A 25,248-nucleotide genomic window follows, 5' to 3' on the forward strand; every position below is an offset into this window, starting at 1 on the left:
TAGGTTTTCCCTTTAAACTGAAAGAGATTTCGACCAACAGGTGGCTGTCCAGCTAATTCAACTAAAATTATTTCCACGCTTGTCAGATTCAATGCTTGTCTATCCTGTCATGATCCCTCTATTGATTTCACAGAACTCACTTTTTTCTAATTATGGGACTGTGGCTAGAAGCAGATTATGTTAGAAGCAACAGGTGTAAGGCAGGAATCAGCCCCAGATGGAACACTGGGTAACTGTGGTTATCTTGAAGAGGCCTTTGTAGAGAGCCTCATTACAAAACAACTTAAAAGATTAAAACTGACAGAACTAATGTCTGTGACGTGAAGTAAGATGACCTAGTAAAAGCATAAGAAATGGCTAAAACTGTGTATGAGAGTAACTGGGGAAATGCAGGAAAGCTGCTTGAAAAGGCTTTTTTTTTTTTTTTAAATGAAGGGGGAAAAACAGAAAATTTTAGCTAGTGTCTTGCTCACTAATTACTGAGATTTTCAGCCTGTAAGAGAATTTTGGAACCAAGGGTCTCATTTATAAAGCTTACATACACACAAAAAAGGCTTGAAATGTGTATGAACAACTTCCCACACAAACATCAGGATTTATAAAATAAAACTTGGTGGGGGAATATGCATATACTGTATATAATTATAGCAAATCTAACCCGTGCGTATGCAACATTTTGGGGAAACTGGGAAAAGATGATACCCTTGATAAAGCAGGCAAATGAAGGTAACCCAGCAAAATGATGACTTACACACACAATACATATCACCAAGCCATATTACACCTCAAAAGTCATGACTATGGTGTATTTTAGTTCCCTTTTAAGAGGATCATTGCTGTGTATTTGCACTATGATTTTTTTTTTTGTTTTTTCATCAGTTTATATTAACTACCTGTTGTCACTTTTCAGAGAATTGACCAACACATCAGGAATATCTCAGTCAAACTTCACTTCACCATGCCTGCTGAGCTGGAAGCCATTAACCGACTGTCTACATCCATCTTTCCTATGGTGTGGGCATACATACATAAACCATAACATGTTTTTGCCAACATAAAAAGGCAATCTGCTGCTGTGTCTGGTTTTGTTAACCATAAGCAGTTACATTCCATTAATGCACAAGTTATCTGAGATTCAACAAGATGAGACTGACAAACGTTGTGACTCTGTAGCCTGGGTCAACCGGTGATTCATTTATTTTGGGGCAAAATATACAGTGGTGTGAAAAACTATTTGCCCCCTTCCTGATTTCTTATTCTTTTGCATGTTTGCCACACAAAATGTTTCTGATCATCAAACACATTTAACCATTAGTCAAATATAACACAAGTAAACACAAAATGCAGTTTTTAAATGATGGTTTTTATTATTTAGGGAAAAAAATCCAAACCTACATGGCCCTATGTGAAAAAGTAATTGCCCCCTGAACCTAATAACTGGTTGGGCCACCCTTAGCAGCAATAACTGCAATCAAGCGTTTGCGATAACTTGCAATGAGTCTTTTACAGCGCTCTGGAGGAATTTTGGCCCACTCATCTTTGCAGAATTGTTGTAATTCAGCTTTATTTGAGGGTTTTCTAGCATGAACCGCCTTTTTAAGGTCATGTCATAGCATCTCAATTGGATTCAGGTCAGGACTTTGACTAGGCCACTCCAAAGTCTTCATTTTGTTTTTCTTCAGCCATTCAGAGGTGGATTTGCTGGTGTGTTTTGGGTCATTGTCCTGTTGCAGCACCCAAGATTGCTTCAGCTTGAGTTGACAAACCGATGGCTGGACAATCTCCTTCAGGATTTTTTGGTAGACAGTAGAATTCATGGTTCCATCTATCACAGCAAGCCTTCCAGGTCCTGAAGCAGCAAAACAACCCCAGACCATCACACTACCACCACCATATTTTACTGTTGGTATGATGTTCTTTTTCTGAAATGCTGTGTTCCTTTTACGCCAGATGTAACGGGACATTTGCCTTCCAAAAAGTTCAACTTTTGTCTCATCAGTCCACATGGTATTTTCCCAAAAGTCTTGGCAATCATTGAGATGTTTTTTAGCAAAATTGAGACGAGCCCTAATGTTCTTTTTGCTTAACGGTGGTTTGCGTCTTGGAAATCTGCCATGCAGGCCGTTTTTGCCCAGTCTCTTTCTTATGGTGGAGTTGTGAACACGGACATTAATTGAGGCAAGTGAGGCCTGCAATTCTTTAGACATTGTCCTGGGGTCTTTTGTGACCTCTCAGATGAGTCGTCTCTGCGCTCTTGGGGTAATTTTGGTCGGCCGGCCACTCCTGGGAAGGTTCACCACTGTTCCATGTTTTTGCCATTTGTGGATAATGGCTCTCACTGTGGTTCGCTGGAGTCCCAAAGCTTTAGAAATGGCTTTATAACCTTTACCAGACTGATAGATCTCAATTACTTCTGTTCTCATTTGTTCCTGAATTTCTTTGGATCTTGGCATGATGTCTAGCTTTTGAGGTGCTTTTGGTCTACTTCTCTGTGTCAGGCAGCTCCTATTTAAGTGATTTCTTGATTGAAACAGGTGTGGCAGTAATCAGGCCTGGGGGTGGCTACGGAAATTGAACTCAGGTGTGATGCACCACAGTTAGGTTATTTTTTAACAAGGGGGCAATTACTTTTTCACACAGGGCCATGTAGGTTTGGATTTTTTTTTCTCCCTAAATAATAAAAACCATCATTTAAAAACTGCATTTTGTGTTTACTTGTGTTATATTTGACTAATGGTTAAATGTGTTTGATGTTCAAAAACATTTTGTGTGACAAACATGCAAAAGAATAAGAAATCAGGAAGGGGGCAAATAGTTTTTCACACCACTGTAGCTTTGACAGATGTGATGGTACTGTACTTGGTGGCTGGATATTGAGACCCCACTTTTTATATGGCCCTTAGTATTCATTCATTGTAACAGCAATCATACCATTCATTATATGTACCATGGGATAGCAGTTCAGTGTATCAAGAGAGGCTGCTCTACCAGTCAATGAAGTTCCACAGCATTGTGATTACTTTTGTATGAGGTTGATTATGCATAGTCCATGTTTGGTTGTTTTATGGTATCAACTGCAAGGGGTTTAAGGCACATTCATGTACACAAATTACAAAGTGATTCTAATTTACAAAGGTAAGTTGCATAGAAATGTTCATAAGCCAGATTTAATAATTTGGATTTTTTTGGTGTATGCATATGCTGTTTGTTGGTGTGCACATAATTCCACTCTTGAATCCATGACTAGCATCAATGACGTAATAATAATCCAAGAGGAAAACTCCAGCAGGTTCAGAATGAGCAAAGCAAAAACTGAAAAATGTCAAAGTGAAGATTTTAAAAGAAATCTTCTCAAGTTCAACAAGTCTGCTTTAGTTCAGGGTCAAAATGTAACCAGACACTATTTGTGTATTATTAGGCATCAAGGCCAGCAACCACCCCTGAATGGGCACCAGCCTGGAAAAGGGCACCAATCCATTGCAGGGCACACTGATGCACATGGTTGCCAGTTAACCTAATCTGATCCTTTTAGAAGATTGGAGGAAATGAGGAACACTGGAATAAAAACCCACACACAAAAAAGGGGACTCTGTAGACTCCAGAAAGGAAACCTAGCAGCTGCAATGATGCAACACTGACCACTGCGCCACTGCACTCTCTGTACAAATAAAGTTCAGACCAAAAAAGCAATCCTGTTCTATGTGATGCTTGTAATTCTCATAATCTTTGAATAAAACCTTTACTTATTGACCTTAACGTTAGGTAGGCCTATGCAGTTGAACTTCAAATCGTTTGCGCAGGAATGGCTACAGGCACTTTAGAATCAGTAAGACTCGATCATGTCAAGCTAATGTCAAAGTATCTGCTTGTCACGATAAGGTCTTCTCTGAATTCGTAATCCCAGTCTTTGTAAATAGAGTGACGATCGAAAAAACAAAATCAAGTTAAAATTGGTGGAGCGACGGCATTCGGCTGCAATAAAGTAGTCGCTTAATTAATTAGTGAGCAAGAGGGTGCAGTTCATGAGAGACTGGCGACCTCACCAAAAATCTTTTAGAAATCTCCCTTCCCAGGAAGTTCTCGAATTTATTCCTGCGTTTCGCCTTTTTTTCGTGCTTTAGCCACAAATAGGCTGATCGCCCAGCCTCCACCGCTTCTTCGGTTTTGCTTTGATTACCTCCTCGCCCCCCTCCACCGCCCACCGCGGCTCCCCTCTACTGCGCTGCGATCCACGCGGTCTCAGGCTGGCATCCTGCTGTGTCTACGCGCTCCCTCCATTAGCATCGCAAAGGCGTCTTTAAACTCCAATCTATTATCTAATCGTTATTCAGAGGCAGGGCAGAGCACACTCCCGAGCACACCCACAGTCACTCATCCACGGCCAATTTAGTGCCGATAAGTGTCAATCAATTAATGTGTAGTGGATACAGTTCCATTGACAACTTGCGCCATCACAAGGTGCTTATGGTTAACAAAATTAAAACATGGTATCCAATTGAAACACTGGTAAGAGTAACCAGTATAAGGAAAGCAGTATCTGCAGATTTTAGCCGGACTTTGGAAGTATACCTGACAGATTTTTAACATTCAAATTTAAAAAAAAAAAAGCTATAAAAATATAGTAGAGTATGCTGCCACAACATAGGAGCAATGGTTCAAAAATAAAGCTACTGAAATAGACACAAAGATAGCACACATCTTAAGAGTACAATTGCAGCTAAATGAACATAGTAATACAATGACATAAAAGGACAAAATCATCTAGAAACTCCCACAGTTCGCAAACCAGGCAACATGCAAATGAGGACTGGCAGTATAATAAAATAAAAGCAAAACAAAAGAAAAAAAACCACAAAGAAAACAAGGGGATCTTGATCTTGTCTGGATTGAATTTTGGGGTCAGGAGAAGGTGACCTTTGGAACACCGGGCACAAGGGCAAGACATGATCCTGAGTGGGATGATGGTCAAACACATGGCTTTGGTTTGGCTAAACTCAGTAGGGAGAAGATGACAGGAAAACAAATACATTTATATGGTACAGTATGGACTGTTGTTTAGTGGTATAATTTAGCAACATAACATACTCACACCTGCTTAAATACAGTTTAGGGTTGCAGGGTGCTGGAGATTATCCTAAGCATTAGGGAAAGGCACCAAATCTCAACCTAAAATTGAATGAATGAATTTTCTACATACGTTAGCCTATATGTTTACTTTTAGTCATCTTATCTGCTTCTCTTTTCCTCACCTACCAATATTATGGTCTCCAAAGTGTTACAGGTGTACTGTAGCTTAACATGGCTTTGTTAGAACATCTCTTGATTGGCAGTACACATAGCGTGCAAAGTAACCCAGCATCCAATTGTCCTCTTTAATCTCTTCTGTACACTGGCTGGCTCTGAGTAGCCATGAGTTCACTAGTCTCCAAGTCATGTGGCATAATTTTGGTGTTCCAGTCCCAATAAAAACAGCATTAAGGAAAATGCAAAGAGCAACCTTAGGACCTATAGAATGGGATTACCCATCTACTCTGCATTAACCATTAGGAAGCTGATATATTATTTAGGGATATATATTGTCACACACGTGTGCATAGGACGCAGCTGAAGGGCTTAGAAAGGACTGATTTTACATCTGCCCGGGGGGACTGATGCTCTTTCTAAGTTCCCTACAGGTCTTTCCCGGGAAATCCCACCAGGAGCTACCACCTCAAAGTGGGACACATTACTTCTGGCCCCGGCCCCGAGGACGACATCACTTCCGGTCCCGAGGACGACATCACTTCCGCCCAACGTCCTATAAAGCCTCCCGCCTTTACTCTGGGAGGCAGTTCTGTTTTGGACTCTGTCGTGTAAACTTGACTACATGAATCATTTGCTTTTGCAGCCAGGAAACCACATTAAAAGGGTGGCTGCCCCAAACTTTGCCCTGCCTCGAGTCTCTTCTTGTTACAATATATATATATAACGGTATATATATATATATATATATATATATATATATATATATATATATATATATATATATATATATGGGATGTTCAAAAAGTTTCCGCACTTTTTTTAACTCTATTTATTAATAATTTCAAAAACAAATCACATCACTTTCTACATAGACACCTTCATTTGAGATGCACTTTTCCCAGCGTTGTACCAACTTTTTAATGCTCAATTACTACTCCTCCTATATTCACCATTTCTGACAACAATATAAAAGTGAGGAAACTTCTTGACCGTCTCTCATATACATATATATCCATCCATCCATTATCTAACCCTCAATATCCTAACGGGGGTCTGCTGGAGCCAATCCTAGGGCGCAAGGCAGGAAACAAACCTCGGGCAGGGTGCCAGCCCACCGCAGGGCACACACACACCAAGCGGGACAATTTAGGATCGCCATTGCACCTAAGCTGCATGTCTTTGGACTGTGGGAGGAAACCAGAGTACCTGGAGGAAACCCACACAGACAAGGGGAAAACATGAAAACTCCACACAGGGAGGACCCAGGAAGCAAACCCAGGTCTCCTAACTGCAAGGCAGCAGCACTACCACTGTGCCACCCCAGAAAGGCATATATAAAACTAAATTTAATGCTGCAAATGCAATACATTCAATAGCTTGTGTTATGGAAGAAACTTTCCTCTGTTTTCAACAAAGTAATTCATGGAGACCAGATGAAAAACCAGAACAATTCTTTATTTGTACAGAGATATACAAAAATGTCTCAGTCCATGGAGTGAGCAATTAATTAAACAATTCTTTCCCTGTTATGTTTTTCCATTATCATTACCTTCACGTCATATGAGTCTTAATATACAGAATTCTGTCATCTTAGTGAATCAACCTCAGCCACCAGTAACTTCATATACATGTTGATTCTTCCATTATTCTAAACATCATTTCATTAATGGGGGTGTTCTACGGGTTTTCCCATTGATCTTATCATCACTTCACTATAGGGATGTTTGGACTTTCTCGCTAGTTTTCCCTCACTTTTAAGGGGGTGCTCATTACTCTTTTACTTCATATTAACCTTATTAAATACCCCGATGGTTCCTTTTAAGATGAGGCTGCATTTAGTTAACCTTTTAGTTATCTTTAGTCCTTTTCCTTATACTTTTAATAATCCATTCATCCAGCTTCATTTAAGTATATGCTTGTATTAAATTGTAAAAATGACCATGTATTGAATAAAATATTTGATTAAAATTCTATACTTGCTACACTTATTGCATTTGCACCCAAGTGAGACACAAAGAATGGAACCTGGACAATCCTGAAATAGTATTCAGTGAAAAGCCCACTTGGACATGACTCGGTCAACAACTTCATGGAGGGTGTGAACCACCAGGGATGTAGAACTCCCCAAACCCGGACACAGCAGATGTGGGACACAACTGCAAACATCCGATTTAATTTTGTTTTTGTTTTCCTGTGGGAAACGTCTTCCCTGTTTCCCACTGGTACAGCACAGTCACAAGCACAGCAAACACAGTTCTGCCCAAAACCTTTTTTTTCTTCTTCTTTCTTTCTCTGCCACCTCCACTCCTTCTTGCAAGCTTTGTCCTCTTCCACCTGACTCTGGCTCTCTGAGTAGTGGCTGCTGGCTCCTTTTATAAGGCACCCAAAAGTGCTCCAGGTGTTTCTCGACCTTCTTCCAGCAGCACTTCCAGGTGTGGAGGAAGTGCATCAACCAAGGGCTCAACAGCAGCTGCAGCACCCAATGGCGGAGCCCACGGAACCCAACAGGGCTGCACCAAACTTCAACTCCCATGGAGTCTGGGGGATTGCTGCAACCAAGAGGGACTGCCACCTAGCTCTTTGAGGAAGGTAATGTTCTGGATATGCTCCTTTCCCCAACCCTTCCAGCATAGAGGCATCCTGGCTGGGCAAGAGCCCCGGCCGTATGCCACAAGGGAAATAACCACAGCCAAAAACTATTCCTCTTGGCGAAGTCTATAAAGGAGGAAACAGTATGAGGGGAGAATTCCAGTCCCATGCCTGGACAAAGATAAAGCAGCAATAAGGGCCTGTAAGTTGATTAACACTAAAAATCCATCATCCTGGGTTTAAATCCTGCACCCAACTGTTATGTGTGTTTGGTGTTTGCACGCTCTGGTCATGTCTACGTTGCTTTTTCCCTACGGCCTGGCACCGTTTCCTGCTGAGTGAATAGGTTCTGCTCCGAGATGACCCAAAATTAAAATGTTGGAGAAAGCTATGTCACATAATGACAAGCAATGATTAGCGTAAAAGAACAGCTTTTCATATCTGACCATTTAAGTCTTCTATTTATTTTTTTTTTGGCATACTCATAGCATTAGCATTACAATAAAATTGAACCTAAGAGTGGTAAAATCTTGCCAGACTGACAATGTAAAAAACCTTAGAAAAACATTTAAAAAGTTAAATACATTAAAAAGTATATTTAACATTATGATAAGAGGACAAGCAGAGTTAGGAATGAGTGTATTATCGTAGTTTTAGGTTCATAGTGAAGCAGAAAAGAAACAGATGTGATGTTTGTAGTTAAAAAGAATCAATGGACTACAAATTCATTTTATTCAAGTTCAAGGTTTTATTCAAGGCTTTATTTCAATAATATGACTAGTGAAGTCAAATGTAGACATACAATTGAAACTTTGTTCAGATTAAGTTGAAGTGTCTTCTTCCATTCAAGGTTGGATCCTCCTTTTCACCCAAAGCTGCAAAGATAGTCACCTGCTCTGCTGAGCAGAGCTGAGCAGAGATGTGGAGAGTCAATGTGGTGTAGTGGGCAAAACACTGGACCTTACACACTAGTGTTACTAGTTCCATCCCTGCCTTGAGACTTGCTGTCCTAGATAGTATAACTTTTTCAAAAGAGCACAATGCTATTACAATATGTTCCATGGTACAGTTGACAGCAAAGGATGCAAAGAAGGTATTGCATATTGCAACAAAGTACCTAGTTAATTAACAGACACTTCTGAGTGCAGAAGCCTTAATAGAACATAAGATGACCTACAGACAGAGCTTTTCAAAAGAATAATGTATTAATGTGTGCTTCTAAGCAAGTGATTTACAACGCATTTGCTCCAACTGTAAAATCGTGTCTGTAAACACTTCCATTGTATATGCTGATGTAATGAATTGCCTTAGATGCAGGAAACCGTCCACATACAGTATACACCAACATTCGTCTTAACATATTCAATACAAAGGATATAAAAACTTCACTTCAAGGATTAAGAAAAATATATAGGTATCAAGGTTATGGCATCAAAGAATGGGACAATCCTATAACTTACTAGGAAAACATGGCACATAGACTATGTGTGAATAGATAACCGTACGCTCTGAATAGAGATCGGGACGCTTAAATTCCCTTCACATTTCTCCATATCAGATCAGGCTAGTCCTATGATTGCACCTTTTCTAAGAGCGCCAAAACAGCCTCCAATCCCTCCCCCCAAACACCACTCCCACGTTACAAAGCCCACTCAGACCCACATCGACTCTCCCCCACAACACACACACACACACACACATCATCGCAGGTACACTTCACTAGCAGCTGGACTTCATAAAATCGTGCGATCGAAGTGTGCCATATTTTCTTGCACCTAGACTCTGCAATGCGGCTTTAAGAAACATTTAACTGTATACACGTGTAGCTAAAACGCCACGCCGTCACTTCATATATCACGCCAACATAAGCCTTTGAATTAAAATGACCTAAATTTAGAAGCTGCAACCCCACAAAGAAGTCGCGCACTCATTGTTTCCTTATAGAAACGCGATACGATCACCCAGCCTGAAGGTACAATAAATGATAATAGCCTAGGTGCTGCTACTGACAGGGCGGGGGCACACTCAATTGTGGAGTCCAGCTAAGGACGAGTTTCCCAGGGCCGGCAGAGCCATAACAAAACAGCTGTCCACATGTGGGCGTGACGTCACTCCCATTCATTGGAGCCGCTGACCTGTCACTGTTGATTGAACGGCTCCCTTGCGCTGACTGTGGGAAACCGCCCGGGGACGCGGCCACACGCTTTGTCATGCAAATAGGCGGAGCCGCTATATTTAATGCGGTTTCGTGGGCAGAAAGTGGGACAAGGCACTCAGTAAAGCGAAGTTTAGCAGAACACCACTAAAAATGACCGCGTCCAGTCTGGATAGCACGCCCGACAGAAACTGCAGTGCAAAGGAGGAGAGAAAGGTAACAAGGTGCCAGTGTGTGGCCATTACGACATCCGCTGAAACGTTTTTGTGGTATGAAAGTCGCACAAATTTCGCTCATTTTGGAAGCAACGCATTTTTGTAGGAATGCCAAGGCTATTCATACATTAGATCAGGAAACGCAAGAATGACAGTCATCGTACTTTCTGCACTTGCGGAATATGGATATTTAATTTTAAGAGTTCGTACTTCGTACATGAGAGCGAGGAATTGTGATGCTTATTTTCCAAATGTAGCCTGCGCCTATGTTTTGTTTTTTTCCGTTTGCTTTAAAGACTGGTACATAACTCTTATGTAAAGTAGTTTATAATATTTTACACATTGCGGAGGCTTTTAAGGCCCATAGTGGAATCAAGGCGAGATGAGCTCAGATCAACTTCTCTAACTACATTACCGTCACTCAGTACATGAATCCTGTTCGGCCATTGCAGGCAGTTTACTGTGTGGTATCGGATTTTTTGGGTTGTTTATTTAATTATTGTTCTTAGTTTGCATTATATCACCTTGATTCGCTACTTACGGAATGCACTGCATTACTCATTACATACTTTCACATTTAAAATATTATGTGACATGCTATAATAGATAGTCGCTTGAGGTGTAGTGAATGGTCCCGTTACTTGTGCATGGTGGACGATGGCGTTTGTTCCATCCTTATAATGAATAAATTAATTTAAAATTATGAACAGTTTCCTGAAGTGCTAGATTTATTATTATTATTATTATTATTATTATTATTATTATTAGTAGTAGTAGTAGTAGTAGTAGTAGTAGTATGTAAACTGTAAAATGCCTCAACTTTATTCTTAGCTACACTTACCTGGTTTTATATTATTTATTTTTTAATATGATACACAACATTGTTGACCAAATAAAACTGCCCCAGATTAGCTCCTGGCATGCATTAATTTATCATAGTCAACAATTCTTTCTTTTTGTTATAAAGACATACCAAAATTTGAATCATAATATTGTAAAACAGGATTATTCAGAAAAAGCTTTAGGCAGGAACTACTTTGAGATGCTACATGAACACTACATTACTCTATTTGCCACTGCCTGTTACTACCAGAACAGATTTTTGCATATCATAACTATTGCATTAGAAATAGGTTAAAAAGTAGACTAGATGACATTTTCTTAGTTATTTTTACATTAATTAAACAAAACAAAATGAATACTAACAAAAGTCAGCTGATTTGGAACTAAGAGGTAATTCATTTATTATTTAAGCTCCATCATTTATAGTCAACACAAGTCAGCACACATAAAACTGACAATGATCTCAGTTCCACATATTTGGACTTGGTGCACAAATATGTGTCCTGTGTTGGACTGGCATCCCATCCAGGGTTGGTCACCAAGCTACTGCTTAACTTCTGTCCCTAGGGATTCAAAACACTGATGGTTGACAAAAAATATTTCATTAAAATCATCATATCATCCTGTATTTTATTGCTTTTCGACTCAATTTAAGTTATCTGCATTATTACTAGCTAGTACATACATCATAGCTGTCTGATTACTTTGACCGTAAAATTCTTCAACATGGACAGAGAACTTTATATTCTTCAACCTTTTAAGGCGTGTTTTTTAAAAAAAAATGGGCTGGATAAAAACATCCTTAAAACAGGCATGAATTTTGAAGCCATGTTTGTATATATTAAGGATGCTAATTTGGAAATAATTTAAACCAATTAGGGCTGGCACAACTTAAAAAACAAGTTTAAAGGATGCAGTTATTAGCATCCCATCTTTATTTGTAATAGATATATTGCACGAGCTTTGACATCTCTGCATCTCAAATGGATATACCATGCCTGTTTAGTTTATTTCATTTATGCTTATTTCTTTTCACTCTCTTTTCAGTTGAGGAAACCTCTAATTGAAAAGAAGCGAAGGGAGAGGATCAACAACAGCCTGGATCAACTCAAATGCATAATGGTGGATGCCTACAATCTAGATGTAAGTCAGAGGTTTGGTTGCTTTTCATATGCACGTCACTCTCTTATAGATCTAAACTATGTTGAAATGTTCTGTTTTGATGATGATGGCTGCAACATAATGAGAAAGGAAACTGCATATGGGTGTGATAAAAATAACCATGTCCACATATCAGTCTGGTCAAAATATCTTGGAAAATAGATGAAACAGGCCCATTCTCATTAAACTTCTTAATATTTTTAAACATTGTTCATTACTGCAAGTACAGAATAGAATTTTGAATTTATAAGCTGTAATAAGCAAATAAATATCAAACAACACACTTGTGCATTCTTTTTCATTTTGTATTGAATGAAAGCACATTCATTTATATTTTTTAAGTGAAAATAAGCAATTTTCTAAAAATGAAGAAAAAACAAATAGAATTGGATAATTTGCCGAATGAAACCTTTTTGGCATCTTTTTTATACCTTTGTAGTTTGTAGGTACTAAACATTAAAGGCATTATATGTTTCTTCATACATGGGTATATGTGCAGTAGAAATTTTAGCTATTCTTAATATTCAAAAACGATTTGTCTGTTTTGTTTAGCACAATGACTTCATCTGTGGTACAAACTTGTTTTTATTCTTGCTGTTGAAAAGACATTGTTGCATACTGAGTCTCTGTTATTAGGAAGGGGTTCTTTTATACATAATTCCAATTTTTATTATGACCTGTTAAAATATGCGATACTGATATTGAAAACAAATCTGAGTAAATTGGTTGAATTCTCTGTAAGGCCTGTTCCTGCCATAAATGTAATTCTGCACAGAATTTTTTTTAACTTAACTAACTCAATATACTGATTATTTTATGTATTTTAAATGCCTCAATAGGAAAATGGAAGTATATCTACTAGTTTTCTGAACCCAGTTATCAATTACAGGATTGCAAGGAGCCTATATCAGCAGCGACACACAGGGCATAGGAATCATCCCACCTCAGTGTAAACTCTGTGCAGTTCTGGGCCGGTATAGATTGACGAGTTAACCTTAATGCGTAACTTTAAAATGTGAGAGAGTATTAGTGTCATCTTATGATCTGCAATTATTTAAAAAATGAAAGTAAATAACATTAAAATGAAATATGACTGACAGAAAAAAACAAATTGATTTAGTATTTTTATAGTGGCTAAACATCATGTAAAAAACATGACTAAAATGTGACTAAGCATGAAGTAAATCAAAGAGTGCTAAATCAAAAACAGTCACCTATGGCAGCACATTGAAACAGGGCACTGATTCTGTCTTATACAGTACATCACTGATCTTATGTCATTTGAGTACCTCTCTCTGTTCTTATTGTTTTCTTTACCTACACTATGAAGTGAAACGTGAATTCAGCACTATTGTGAAACTTTATGAAATGTCCTAAAATCCTTTCTCATTAATTTTTCATTACAGCAATCCAAACTTGAGAAAGCAGACGTGTTGGAAATCACAGTGCAGCATATGGAAAGTTTACAAAGAAATAATTTATTAGGTAAGTAAAAAATAGGAGCAGCATGGTTTTGTCGAACATGATCAGGTCACTCATCACATTGTTCCACAATTTCCTTTTTTTTCTTGTTTTATAATTCTTGTTTGTGATTGATGTTTTCTTTTGTAATATGTCTATGTTTCTTGAGCTTCTGTAAATGCTAAATTCTACTTTGTTCTTTATATCTATCTATCTATCTATCTATCTATCTATAACTCCTTTTATCCTAATGGGGCCGAACAAAAACTCAGCCATTACCTGAAAGGTTGTCAGGGTTCTATTTCCAGCCACAAAGCTATATTACAAAAGTAATGTTTTTAGTGTATAATGTTTTGTCAGAAAACTGGATAAGTCTTATTCTTGTCCCTTTTTATTGCTTTTTATTGATTTAGGTTCCCCTAAGTTACCTTTCTGTTCTCCTAATATCCGGTGGTTGTACCATCCGGAGCCAGACAGTAAATACCCACAGTGGAATGAGCCCCGGACACAGACATTTAGACATCGTATTACGCACCACCAGACTTTTATTTACAGTCACTATTTACAACAAAGTGCACACAAAACCCCAGAACTCCCCCAAAGGCCAGGCCTCACACTGCCTCTTTCAGTCCTCAGGCCGCCCCCTTTCCTTCTCCAAGACCTTATCTTCCTTCGCTCCCGACTCCAGCCAACAAATGGAGGGAGGTGGCCCCTTTTATTCACACCTGGACGAGCTCCAGGTGCTTCCTGACAAGCCTCCGCCAATACTCCCCAGTGTGGCGGAAGTACCAGCTGTGCACCCTGAAGCACTCCGTGTGTCCCTGATCCTCTTTCTCCCAGCACTTCCGGGTGTGGCGGTAGTGCTGAGGTCCAGGGCTACATAGTCATTGGGGCACCCCCTGGCGGTGACCACGGGCTCCTACAGGGCTGAGCTTCTGAGCGTGGTCCCCAAAGCCACCAGGGCGGTCGCCCCCTCGTGGTCTGGAGGAGGTGCAAGCACCCCTCCGGTCCGCCTGGGCGCCCCGGCTAGGTAGCAGTCCCAGCCACTCGCCACACCACATACACCATGTTCTGAGCCTTCACTGTACAATTGCTTGACAAAATGAGCACCCTAAAAAATATTTTGAAACTAAGTAGGACAAACAGGGTGACACAATGTTGTATTGAGTAGAATGAATTTCCTAAGGCGATTTTAATTTTTTCACTCTATCTAAACAGGCTTTGTGTCAGTCAGTGACTATAAGAATGAGTGTATGCTGCAATGGACAATGTCCTATTTCCATTGGGCCATGCAGAAAAGTCTGTGTCTACTCCATTTCTCATGTCTGTAATACTTGTTTGTAATACTCAATTATTCTCCATGTATAATTGTTAGAAGTTATTTTTTAAGGAGCACAATCAATGGAGTGTCTTTGGTTAGCTGTAGTTTTGCCTCTTTGTATGCCATTTCAGTCACAGTTTGGCACAAGCTTTATGTTTATGTTTCCTAAAGTGACATACAGCATTTAATGTGTGTTTTCTCTTCTCATCCTCTTTGCAGCTGGTGGACAGCATGGTCTTGAGGCACAACAGAGATACAGCAGTGGTTATATACAGTGCATGCATGAGGTGCACAACCTGTTACTTAACTGTCAAGGTATGGACAAGAAAGTGGGTGCACGCTTACTCAACCATCTCCTAAAGTCCCTGCCACAGATCTGCAGTGATGTGGCTACAGCTCCCAGCATGGCCTCCCCTAAAGTTTTATCACCTGGTCACCCGGCAGCCTCCATCTACCCACAAATGACTGTGTCCAGGGTCCATGATGGCCATCCTGGTGCTCTTCTGCAAGGGGTTCAGCTGCCAAACACGCAGATGTCCCCACCTGTTCAGCATAGAACTGATGTGGACCGTGCCAGAAGTGTGGAAAATCTTTCATCACCACCTGGATCACCTGAACATGGCCATGGAAATTCTCCAGTGCATCATCAATTGCAATCATTTTTAGGCAGTGACTCCTCAATGTGGAGACCGTGGTAGAAGAAAAACATCAAATCAGAACTTTATTTATTAATTGATGTGGGACTGCAAAGTGTCTTTCTATTTTGTAATTAAAATGTTAATTTTGCTATAGCTTTTATTGCATTAATACTGTGGTAAAAGAAACAAGAAAGTCAGATTTGAAGTTGCAAGTTATTCATGATGGGGGTAATAGGGTTTTTAATCAGGCAGCTGATACTGACATACAGCCTAAAGACAATGTCACCTAAGGCAGCTTTTTCATTGTTTTTAATCTGTAGTCTTCAGTTACAAAATCTTAGCACATTGGAAGCTATCAGTGGTGTGCTCTGATGAACATCAGTCGCGTAGTCTGACATACCCAATGACTCACTCAAACTAGTCTACAGCTCGCTGAAACAAAATCCAACAGATATGATTTTATTTTAATAAAAAGGTTGTGTTGTGTGTGCATGGAAGCTGAAAAGCATTAATCGCTCAAGTACAATGCATATAGTGTAGCAATTAGGAGTAAGGAACATGGGCATCTTGGACTTCACAAACAAAAGAGAACTTCATCTGTTGGATGTCTTGTGTGTTACATACCACAACAGAACGAAACAAAAAAAAAAAAAAAAATAAGGCAGAGATTGCGGCCGAACTTACCATAACTGTTCACCCTTTGTAAAGCTCCAGCTCCATCAGGCAGCATGTTGTTCTATCAGAAAACAGGTACGGGCATCACTATGCTGAAAGGTTGGCTTGCAGCCACTAAATGCAATATGCCCAGTGATTTTCAGATGTGTAAACTGACATAGTCCAGCAAAGAGATCAGTGATTTCAGTCTGCAAGCCCTACATACCAGACTTGAAGTTACATAATGCAACATTAGCTTAAGCTGCAGAAACTCTCACACAAGTTGTAAATACCAACCAGAACTAGCTGTATCCAGCAGGTGCTTCATTTTCTTATTAGCACTTTCTCGCTGTTAACTCTGACGGGCTTGATAAAGATATAATCTTTCCAGAGGTGGTGATATGCAAATGGGTTCCTGTGCTGACAGTGCAAAAATCTTGTTGTCAGGAGACACAGATTATATACTGTACATTACCCCTACTTCAAACTGCAACACCTGCTTAATGAAAAGTTTCCTTTCAATTACTCATCCTGTTTAACAATAACTCCTTAAACATTTTATATGTTGGTGGACACTACCAAGAAGGACCATAGGCTCGTTTAACCTGCAGTACTCAAGATCTGAAAGGTAACTAAGATTTGGTATCATTGAGTGAACTTGAGGTCTACTTTTAGCAATTATGAGGACTCCTGATTCCCTTCATTAAAATCACAAATGTCATCTTGGTCTATTTTCCAGTCTAGTCAAAGATATGCAGATCATCCTTTCTTGGCATTGTGTTGGTGTCAACCTGTAATGTACAGTGTTTATGACTCTTAATTACATTTAATCTGAACTAGTTGAGACTTTTTAAAGTCTACCATGTCTTAATTAAGGTTTAAATTAATGCCTTAATGTCTGCTGTGCCATCCAGTTCTCATCTGAAGCCAATGATACCATTCAGTTTCTGGTTTCAAGGCCTGCAAGCCCCTAGGTCCATCTTATTTTATTTAAGACAACTGATGTGTGCTTTAAATTACAAATGACTTTCGTAAGATATATCAAAGTGCTTTACTTTAATATGTCTGACACAAGACATCCCCCAAAAGAAGCTGACACTATGAGAAATCATTAGAACATTAAGTCATCTTTGATTAGAACTGACCATCCATTCCAATAAGCTCACCAGCCCTATCTATCTAGTTTCTCTAAATTAAAATTGCATTCACAGTACCATGCTACCTGGTCATTTATTTTCTTGTGTGAAGAAAAACATTGTAACATTTGTGCGAAATATGCACTAAAAAGATTGACACCTGCATCCTTATATTCTTGAAGAACTCATTTTAAAGTAACAGTTGGAATTTACTGTGCTAATTGTCTTCATAATTTTTAACACCTCATTGAAGTAACCTGGTAATCTTTATTTTCTTTTCTCATAGTTTCTACCTCTTAGTCCTGGAATTAGCCTAGTAGCTGTCCTCTGGATTTTCTGTTGTACTGCTAGGCCTATTTTGTAATATGGAGACCAAAACTGCACACCATATTCCAGATGAGGGCTCGCTGGTGAGATACATTAAACATTAAGCTTAAGCATAACCTCCATTGATTTGTACCCCACACATCATGCAGGATAACCTAACATTTCATTTTCAATAAGTGTACTTTGTAGTTTCAGACCTCCCATGGTTTATTCAAATCTAGCATTTTTAATTCCTACCTCACATTTAATTACATAACATTTGCCACAAATATGAACACCTGTATTCTGTTATGATTCAGCTGGTTCTAGATCATCTACCATTCCACCTAGTTTAGCATCATCTGTAAACTTGACCAGCACTGAACCCTGAAGGACACCTTTTTTAATGAATTATTTCATTTTCTATTGATTTTAATTAAAAGCAAATAACAATAGAATCAAATCAAACTTAACAAAGCCAAAATTCAACACCCACCCAAATGAAAGAGAGGAGAGCCAGCCAACAAAGCAAATCTTTGAAAGCAGCAAAGAAGGATGAGTATCCGTTTCCCAATACATAAGCTTATTCTAAAATGTTATTGAGATCTTATTAAGATCCTGCCATATTTAAAAAAAAAAATGTTCATACCAGATCCTCTAAGTGAGAATTTGATTTTTACCAATTTCAGATAGTACAGAATATCGGTTACCCACTGACTTAAAAGTGGTGGGGTGAGATCCATCCAATTGAGCAAGATAAGTCCACCTTCTAGGCAATTACAATTTGTTTGTCCTTCTCCACTTTAAGCCCATCTGGGAGTCCACCAAACACAGCTGTTAATGGTTTAGGAGTGATTGTGATGCAAGGCCATCTGATAGGCAGTCAAAGATTTTTGTCCAAAATGGCCTTAATTTGGTGCACTGTCAAAGCAGTAAGTCTGGAGCTAGATTGCAACGTTCACAGCTTGAACCTTATCTTGGAGTTTTAATCGAGATAAATGTGCTCAATAGAAAAATTTAAGTTGATAAATTGAGTGCATTGCACATATCGAACTAGAGTGTATTCTGTGGATGGCTGCCTTTCATTTCCTTTTTGAAATATTGCGTGAAACCAAAGAATCACCACAGAAATTGTCAATATATCTCGATATATGTTAAATCCAACGTCTGTCTGTCTGTACGTCTGTCCGCTTTTCATGAGAGAACTACTTAACGGATTTAGATCGGGTTTTTAGCTATAATTTGCTTGAACATTCTATCATAGTATCATAGTTCGCATGCAGGAGTAATATATTAGTGCTAATCTGACAGAGGCTGCGGGCCGAGGAGAGGGGGAAGCGTGACGTCAGGAGTGGAGAGCCGGGCGGCGCCCTCCTCACTCATTGGCCAGCTTGCATTCCAATCGCCCCACCTCTGCCCACGTTTTGGAGTGTACCTTGCCTCCGCTTAACTAGCGATACCTGTTTGTTTATTGATTTTTAAAGTTTGATCTATTTCACTACTACGTAGGCGGAGCCGTGGGGTATAGCTAGTTATTAATATAATTAAATCCAGACACAGTGAGCCAGTATCTAAGAAGTTTCTAATTCATTCTTCTCCTCTGGCTCATTGTAACCTTTTGTCATTTTCTGAGCAAGTTACTCAGCTTATTGGTGCTTCAACAGTAGAAATATGTCAAAAGGCGTACTTAAAAGAGCATTTACAACACCTTACAATGGTGCTACATAAACATTACCTCTATCGATAGATTCATCTAGTATATTTAATTCATATTTAGTAATGATCTCTGACTTCGAAGATCTATATTCATGCTTTGTGCCAGCGTATGCGTGACACGTTTTCTAAAAACATAGTAAATTCTGTAAATGTTGTTGCCGTGTATTTAGTTATTATTGTTCAATCACAAAGAAAAGTTCCTGAAATCAAGGAAACAAATAACCACTTGGGTTTAAACAACAAGCTATGCTATGGTAGCTTATTTAAAGGGTCAGTATCTCGGGAGCTCCATCCGGAACGTCACTCTGGGGTAAATGCGGAGTACTTTCGGGCAGCCAGGTTTCTTAAGGTGGTGCTCCCAGAAAAGGATTGGCTAAATGCCCTCACTGGGTGGTTTTTCAGAGCTGCGGGGAAAGAAGGAGAAGAGAACATCAGCGACAGTGCCCCCTCTCGCCCTGTCGGGTTATGACATGCCTTGTTCAAACCTATGACAATTCATAAACTAATTTTGTATTGGGAAAAAAATCAATTTTAAATGCTTGTCAGGTCAGTTGAATTTTGGCAATCATCTTGCATGCTACTTGTGCTAAAAATGTGCATGTGAAAGCACTGATTTGCAAGTAGGTGAGGATGGTGCTCCTTTGCTGTGCAGTCAAACAATACCTTGTAGGAGGTTTCATTTGTATGTAAGTATGTCCTGCTGAGTGATTCGTAAATGTGAATAACAACACTGGTTGCACAGATTCCTGTTCGTAAATTGGAGTTGGTGTCTTTAAACAGGTTTGCATCAATGCGGAGGGGCTTGTGGGATTTGTAGTTTGTGGTTTGTAGGCACTGTACCAATTAAACAGGAAGAGAAGGATCTGGCAGGACATTTTGATCGTGCCATTTTCCAATCGTCATCATCCGTAGCAACTCCAAACCTTTCAGTTACTGGACATTCGTAGTGGAGAAGGATAGTGCTCGGCCACCAGATTTAAGGACGGTGATGGGTTCTTTTTCCTCCCAATCCAGTCCTTCGATCCTCTTGGAGAAGAGGTATGCCACCGAAGACTATTCTTCTGGACTCTGGTGGTAGGACAGTATTTAACTATCCATGTTCTGGGAAGCAGTTTATTAAATATGAGTGTTCCACACTTCTTTCCATCATTTAACCATACTTTCCATTTCCAGAATCACTTCCATCACTTACAGTAAGGACTTTATTCAGGACTGTAAGTATCGTCGTGTGGAGGTTTGTTTAGTACTTTTTGTGTTAGTAAGTAGTTATTCTAGCAAATAAGGAACATTTTATTATTTGTGTGTTTGGTATTTTTAATCTTTATGGGCATTTTCCTGGGTGTTGTTAATATTCAATTGGCCCGTGTGGAAATGCGGTAGGGTTTTGGTATTGGCCTGATTCTATCCATCCCTTATTTTAAAAGCATAGCAGCTTCTTTGCTACGTAAATCTGGTGGCAACCTCCACATACACACCCTAGAAGCAGGGTGTGCGCTACAACCTTATGTATCACCTCTTTTATTCGTGAACATCTCCCCATGATAATTTAGACATACACAAGAATAGTACAAATATTTGTATACATTTCACAGCTGGAACACAAACAGACAGAGGGATAGTGTACTCAAAATAATTCGGCAAACCAGAGGTGAATAACTGAAATGGCAACTTTGCATCTTCAGGTCCAGTTCCTTAGCCACGCTGTCTACTCATGTGTAGAGATTTGGAGTGATCCAGCTTTCTCCAAAAAGAATGGATCAGATCTGCAACAAGCAAGTATTGAATTACAGTCACCCTAATAGTGAGTCAAGTAAAATGACTCCTTTTTTGGCTAAATAAAAGATTACAATATGTAAGCTTTTGAGACAACTCAGCCCTCTTGTAATCTTTCTAGTTAGCCAATAAAAGGGGTCATTTTGCTTGACTCCTCACTGCATCCATAATGGCTAACACAGTACATCACCATAGTACTACTGTCACGCTAAACAAAAAAACAGACTTTAAAGAAGTGCTCTACACATTTCCATGTTCTGATGTAACATAAATTGTAGATGGAAAGATGCTTAAAGATTATTTTTAAGATTTTCTGAAATACTTTGATGTTTGGAAACAATTACTGGAAGATTAATCAAGATCAGCTATCATTCATTTTCTTTTTCACTTACCTGAGGAGAGAGAACCTAACTCAGGCAGGCAGGTCCAAGCCGAAAGTTACCTGATTACTCCACATAAATTGATCAGGTCCTTCCCAAGTGTATTCAGATGAGCTGAATATTTAAGAAATGTGGTTAGAATGGAAACCTCAGTATACAACTGAGTTTGAAGGACTACATATCTGGATGAGACATTGGGAAGACTTCACTATTACCTATTTAAATAAGCCTGAAGGGCTGAAAGGTCTCCTTTTGTTTGTAAAAATTAAAAGACAGCATGTGTGGTATATATTTAAATGGGTACCCAAGAGACCGACTATGTACTGTTATTCTTATAATCCCATAATGCTGCAGACTTTGATCAACCTATCCATTCAATTGTCTGTTTTTCTAAACTTAATTTTCTCATATCCGATTGCCCATATGATTCTCTTGGGCAGCTCTGACACTTTATGCTATCTTGTCAGGAAACGTAACAACTACAGTAGTGTGTTGAAAAGTAAGTTTAAAAAAACTTAGATGTGCCACTGGTTCAGACAGATTGCTTTGCTTGTGAAGCTCCACTAACAGTCACACCGAAATCACACTTAAAAGGTCATCTTTAATGGGCAAGAATTTCTAATATGAAAAATGAATAATACTGCATTAGTGCTTAAATTGCACTGTAGCACTTTTCAAAAAATTCTATAGATTATAAAAAACCTCAGATGCCTCCTGTTAAAATAGTTAGAGATGCATCTGCTAACTTTATTCTTTAATTTGATTCTCTTGTATTAATACTGATTCTAGTGTACTCATTTGCTGTTGCTCTGCTCCCATTGTTCATCTTTGCTTGTTGTATACTCTCTTGTTTTCTTGTAGTGTTTTGATATTGAATGATGCTGTATTCATCTTACTACTGTAAATTGTTATCTTGTTTTCTTTAAGAAGCACTCCTTGTGATTGAGTGCTCTGTGAGGACAGCTTTATAAAAGGAAGGTGTGATATTTGGCCGGCTTATCATCCCGGCCAATATCCCCAGGCTGCCAGATGGAGCCCTCCCTGCAGTATGGAGGTGCCAGCAGGGAATCATGGACGATGTAGTTTTTATCTTCAGCCCTGCTGGATACCTCAGGGGCCGCAAGAGGGTGCTGCAGGGAGGACCGAAGACTCATTTGTGCCCTATTACCCGGAAGTTCGTCATAGGAAGAGCGACGGGCTTCCAGGGTGAAGAAAAGAACTTTTACCTGACCCGGAAGTGATTGAGGATCACATGGACTGGGGATTGAGAACACTTCCGGGTCAGGGAATATAAAAGGACTGTGGGAGCTCTCAGACGGCGAGCTGAGCTGGGTGGAAGGGTGGCAACGCGTCTGGAAGATGGAGGATTGTATTATTGTGTTTATTTGTGATTGATTATATGAGTATTGTGGTGGAGAGTGTGCTTTGTGCACTGTGGCTATTAAATAAAGTCAACATTTGAACTTTTACCTGGTGTTTGGAATCCTGGACAGGGGTTCAAGGGAACGAGAGCGCCCCCTATCTACCACAAAGGTTTATCGATTGATTAATCAAAAACCCAAATGAATCCAAAGTTGTTTTGATAGTGCCCTTTCTGAAAAAGGCACAAAAAGGACAGAGAGAAGTAATGCAGGAACTAAGCTAAACCTCCTGGCCAAAAAGTTTTTTTTTTTTTTCAATCCATTCTTTACATTTGAAGCCTTTACCAGCATAATCAATTGCAGTTGACTTTAAGGACTTTTAAAACAGTCTTCTGCGTTTTAAAAATATTATAAATCAAATATGAAATTTAACAACAATGATACATATGTAATAATGGTACGTATGAGCATTGAAGAAATTTAAAAACAAGCCGACAATCCCCTTGTGAACTGAATGAGAATACTGAACTATAGATTTAACTACAGTGACCAGACGTCCCGGTTTACCCGGGACAGTCCCTATTTTTGGATCACCTGTCCCGGCATCCCCGAAAGATCAGGAAATGTCCCGGCCTGTGGCGTTTTCCGACAAAATGTGTACTTTTCCCTAGAGGCCTAGACCCCATTCAGCCTTTCTGATTCCAAATCATACTCTCTACCCATCATGACGTCAGACGGTTAGTCGACCTTCTTCTGAGTCGGACGCCTGCTGGTGGCCATAGTTTGCAGTATGGAAACGCACGGAAGGCGAGAAGGTGGAAACGGAGGCATCGTCGGATGGTATCGGCCAAGCCTTATGATACGACACGTTTTGGCTATGCTACGCTCTGGGCCAGGAATCATCTTATTATTTCTGCTCTGAGCCTGATATAAGAGCTGATGCCTGATTAAGTCATTTCACGCGTCAATACGGCGTTCGAGGTGAGCCGTTTTCACTGAAGTTAAAGTTTAAACTTTAAAGAGTGAAACTCATGGCAGAATTTGCTTTATGTCTTCCAGGGCCAAATGCTCCCACTGAAAGAGTCTTTTCTCTGGTTAACAACATCTGGACACCAGAAAAATCGCAACTTAAAGTTGACACATTGAAACATATGCTAGTTCTGAAATGCAATTTCAGTGATTCATGTGACAAGTTTTATGACATGAAAAGGTGTTTTCCTTTATAAACATTGAAAAAGTGTCATGTTCAATTTCAGAAAGTATTAATAAATTATTCATAAAACATTTCTGACACTTCTCTAATTTCACTGCGATTCCTGATTAACAACGTAAGGTTTAGGTACGTCCATAACATACAGTATACTATATAATATACACTAATGAGTATGTTATTTGCCCTTCAGGAAAGCATGTCTTTCAGTCAATTTTCACGAACTGTTTTTGGCAAGATCTAGCCTGTAATTTCACGGACATTTCACGAAAATATACAAAAAGCATACAATGGTATAGAACCCTACTTTGAAAATGGGTATATGTTCGTGGTTTAGTAATATGATTGTTTCAAAAGGAAGAAACTAAAAATAAGATGCAGGAAACACGAAACTAGGCATTATCTCCCTCCGCCTTTAACTCCCCAAAGTCTGGTATCCCAGGTTGCCCCCAGAAAAAATCTGGTCACTATAATTTAACTCAGCTGATGTGACAGACAAAAGTGGGCAAAACTTCCGCCTCTAACCCTCTGAATCCGATGAGATCCAAGCTTGAGGTTTTTTTCTCGTGACCGTGTGATGTCCTCCTGCATCCATATGACACGTAATTATGTTAACTGACCCGTGGAAAGCATCGGTGAAAGGCCTTAGTGCTCAAGACAGGTTGGAGATCAGTCGGCATCCTGTCTCGGACTGGTGCTCGTTTGGTTTACCGAGTCGGGACACTTTAAGCCGCTTTGCGCTTACTGCAGATTACATGACATACGGTTGGAGTAATCTTACCCTGTTCAGATTTTATTGTGACACCACGTTTTGTTTCTCCTATTTTTTATACCAACAGAACAGTGATATTTCGTGCGTCTTCATTGGCGTTGTTGCCTGAAGCATTTCTTAGACACTACAGATTGTGTGGGTATTTGCCCACGCCGCCCGTACTGGCTAAGGAACAGGAACGGCTTTGGCTCGAGTTGCTTTCTTAAGTAACACTCGCTCGGTTTGTTTGGTCTGGCAGACGTTTCACTCACACCCATTCGTGAACAGATACACTGATAAACGACGTGGAAGAATTTAAAGAAAATAACCGATC

The 25,248-nt window shown here is 39.5% G+C and overlaps 1 protein-coding gene across 1 annotated transcript; it reads left to right on the top strand.

Annotated features, from left to right (window-relative positions):
• Window positions 1–10,023: 10,023 nt before the first annotated feature.
• Window positions 10,024–15,780, top strand: her8a (hairy-related 8a). Its single transcript, XM_039749930.1, has 4 exons — window positions 10,024–10,204; window positions 12,094–12,189; window positions 13,614–13,692; window positions 15,209–15,780. The coding sequence occupies exons 1-4, from the start codon at window positions 10,142–10,144 to the stop codon at window positions 15,685–15,687; spliced, it is 717 nt and encodes a 238-aa protein (XP_039605864.1). The 5' UTR covers window positions 10,024–10,141; the 3' UTR covers window positions 15,688–15,780.
• The last annotated feature ends 9,468 nt before the right edge of the window (window positions 15,781–25,248 follow it).

The sequence above is a fragment of the Polypterus senegalus genome, chromosome 3 (genome assembly GCF_016835505.1).
Source record: "Polypterus senegalus isolate Bchr_013 chromosome 3, ASM1683550v1, whole genome shotgun sequence".
Classification (NCBI taxonomy): domain Eukaryota; kingdom Metazoa; phylum Chordata; class Cladistia; order Polypteriformes; family Polypteridae; genus Polypterus; species Polypterus senegalus.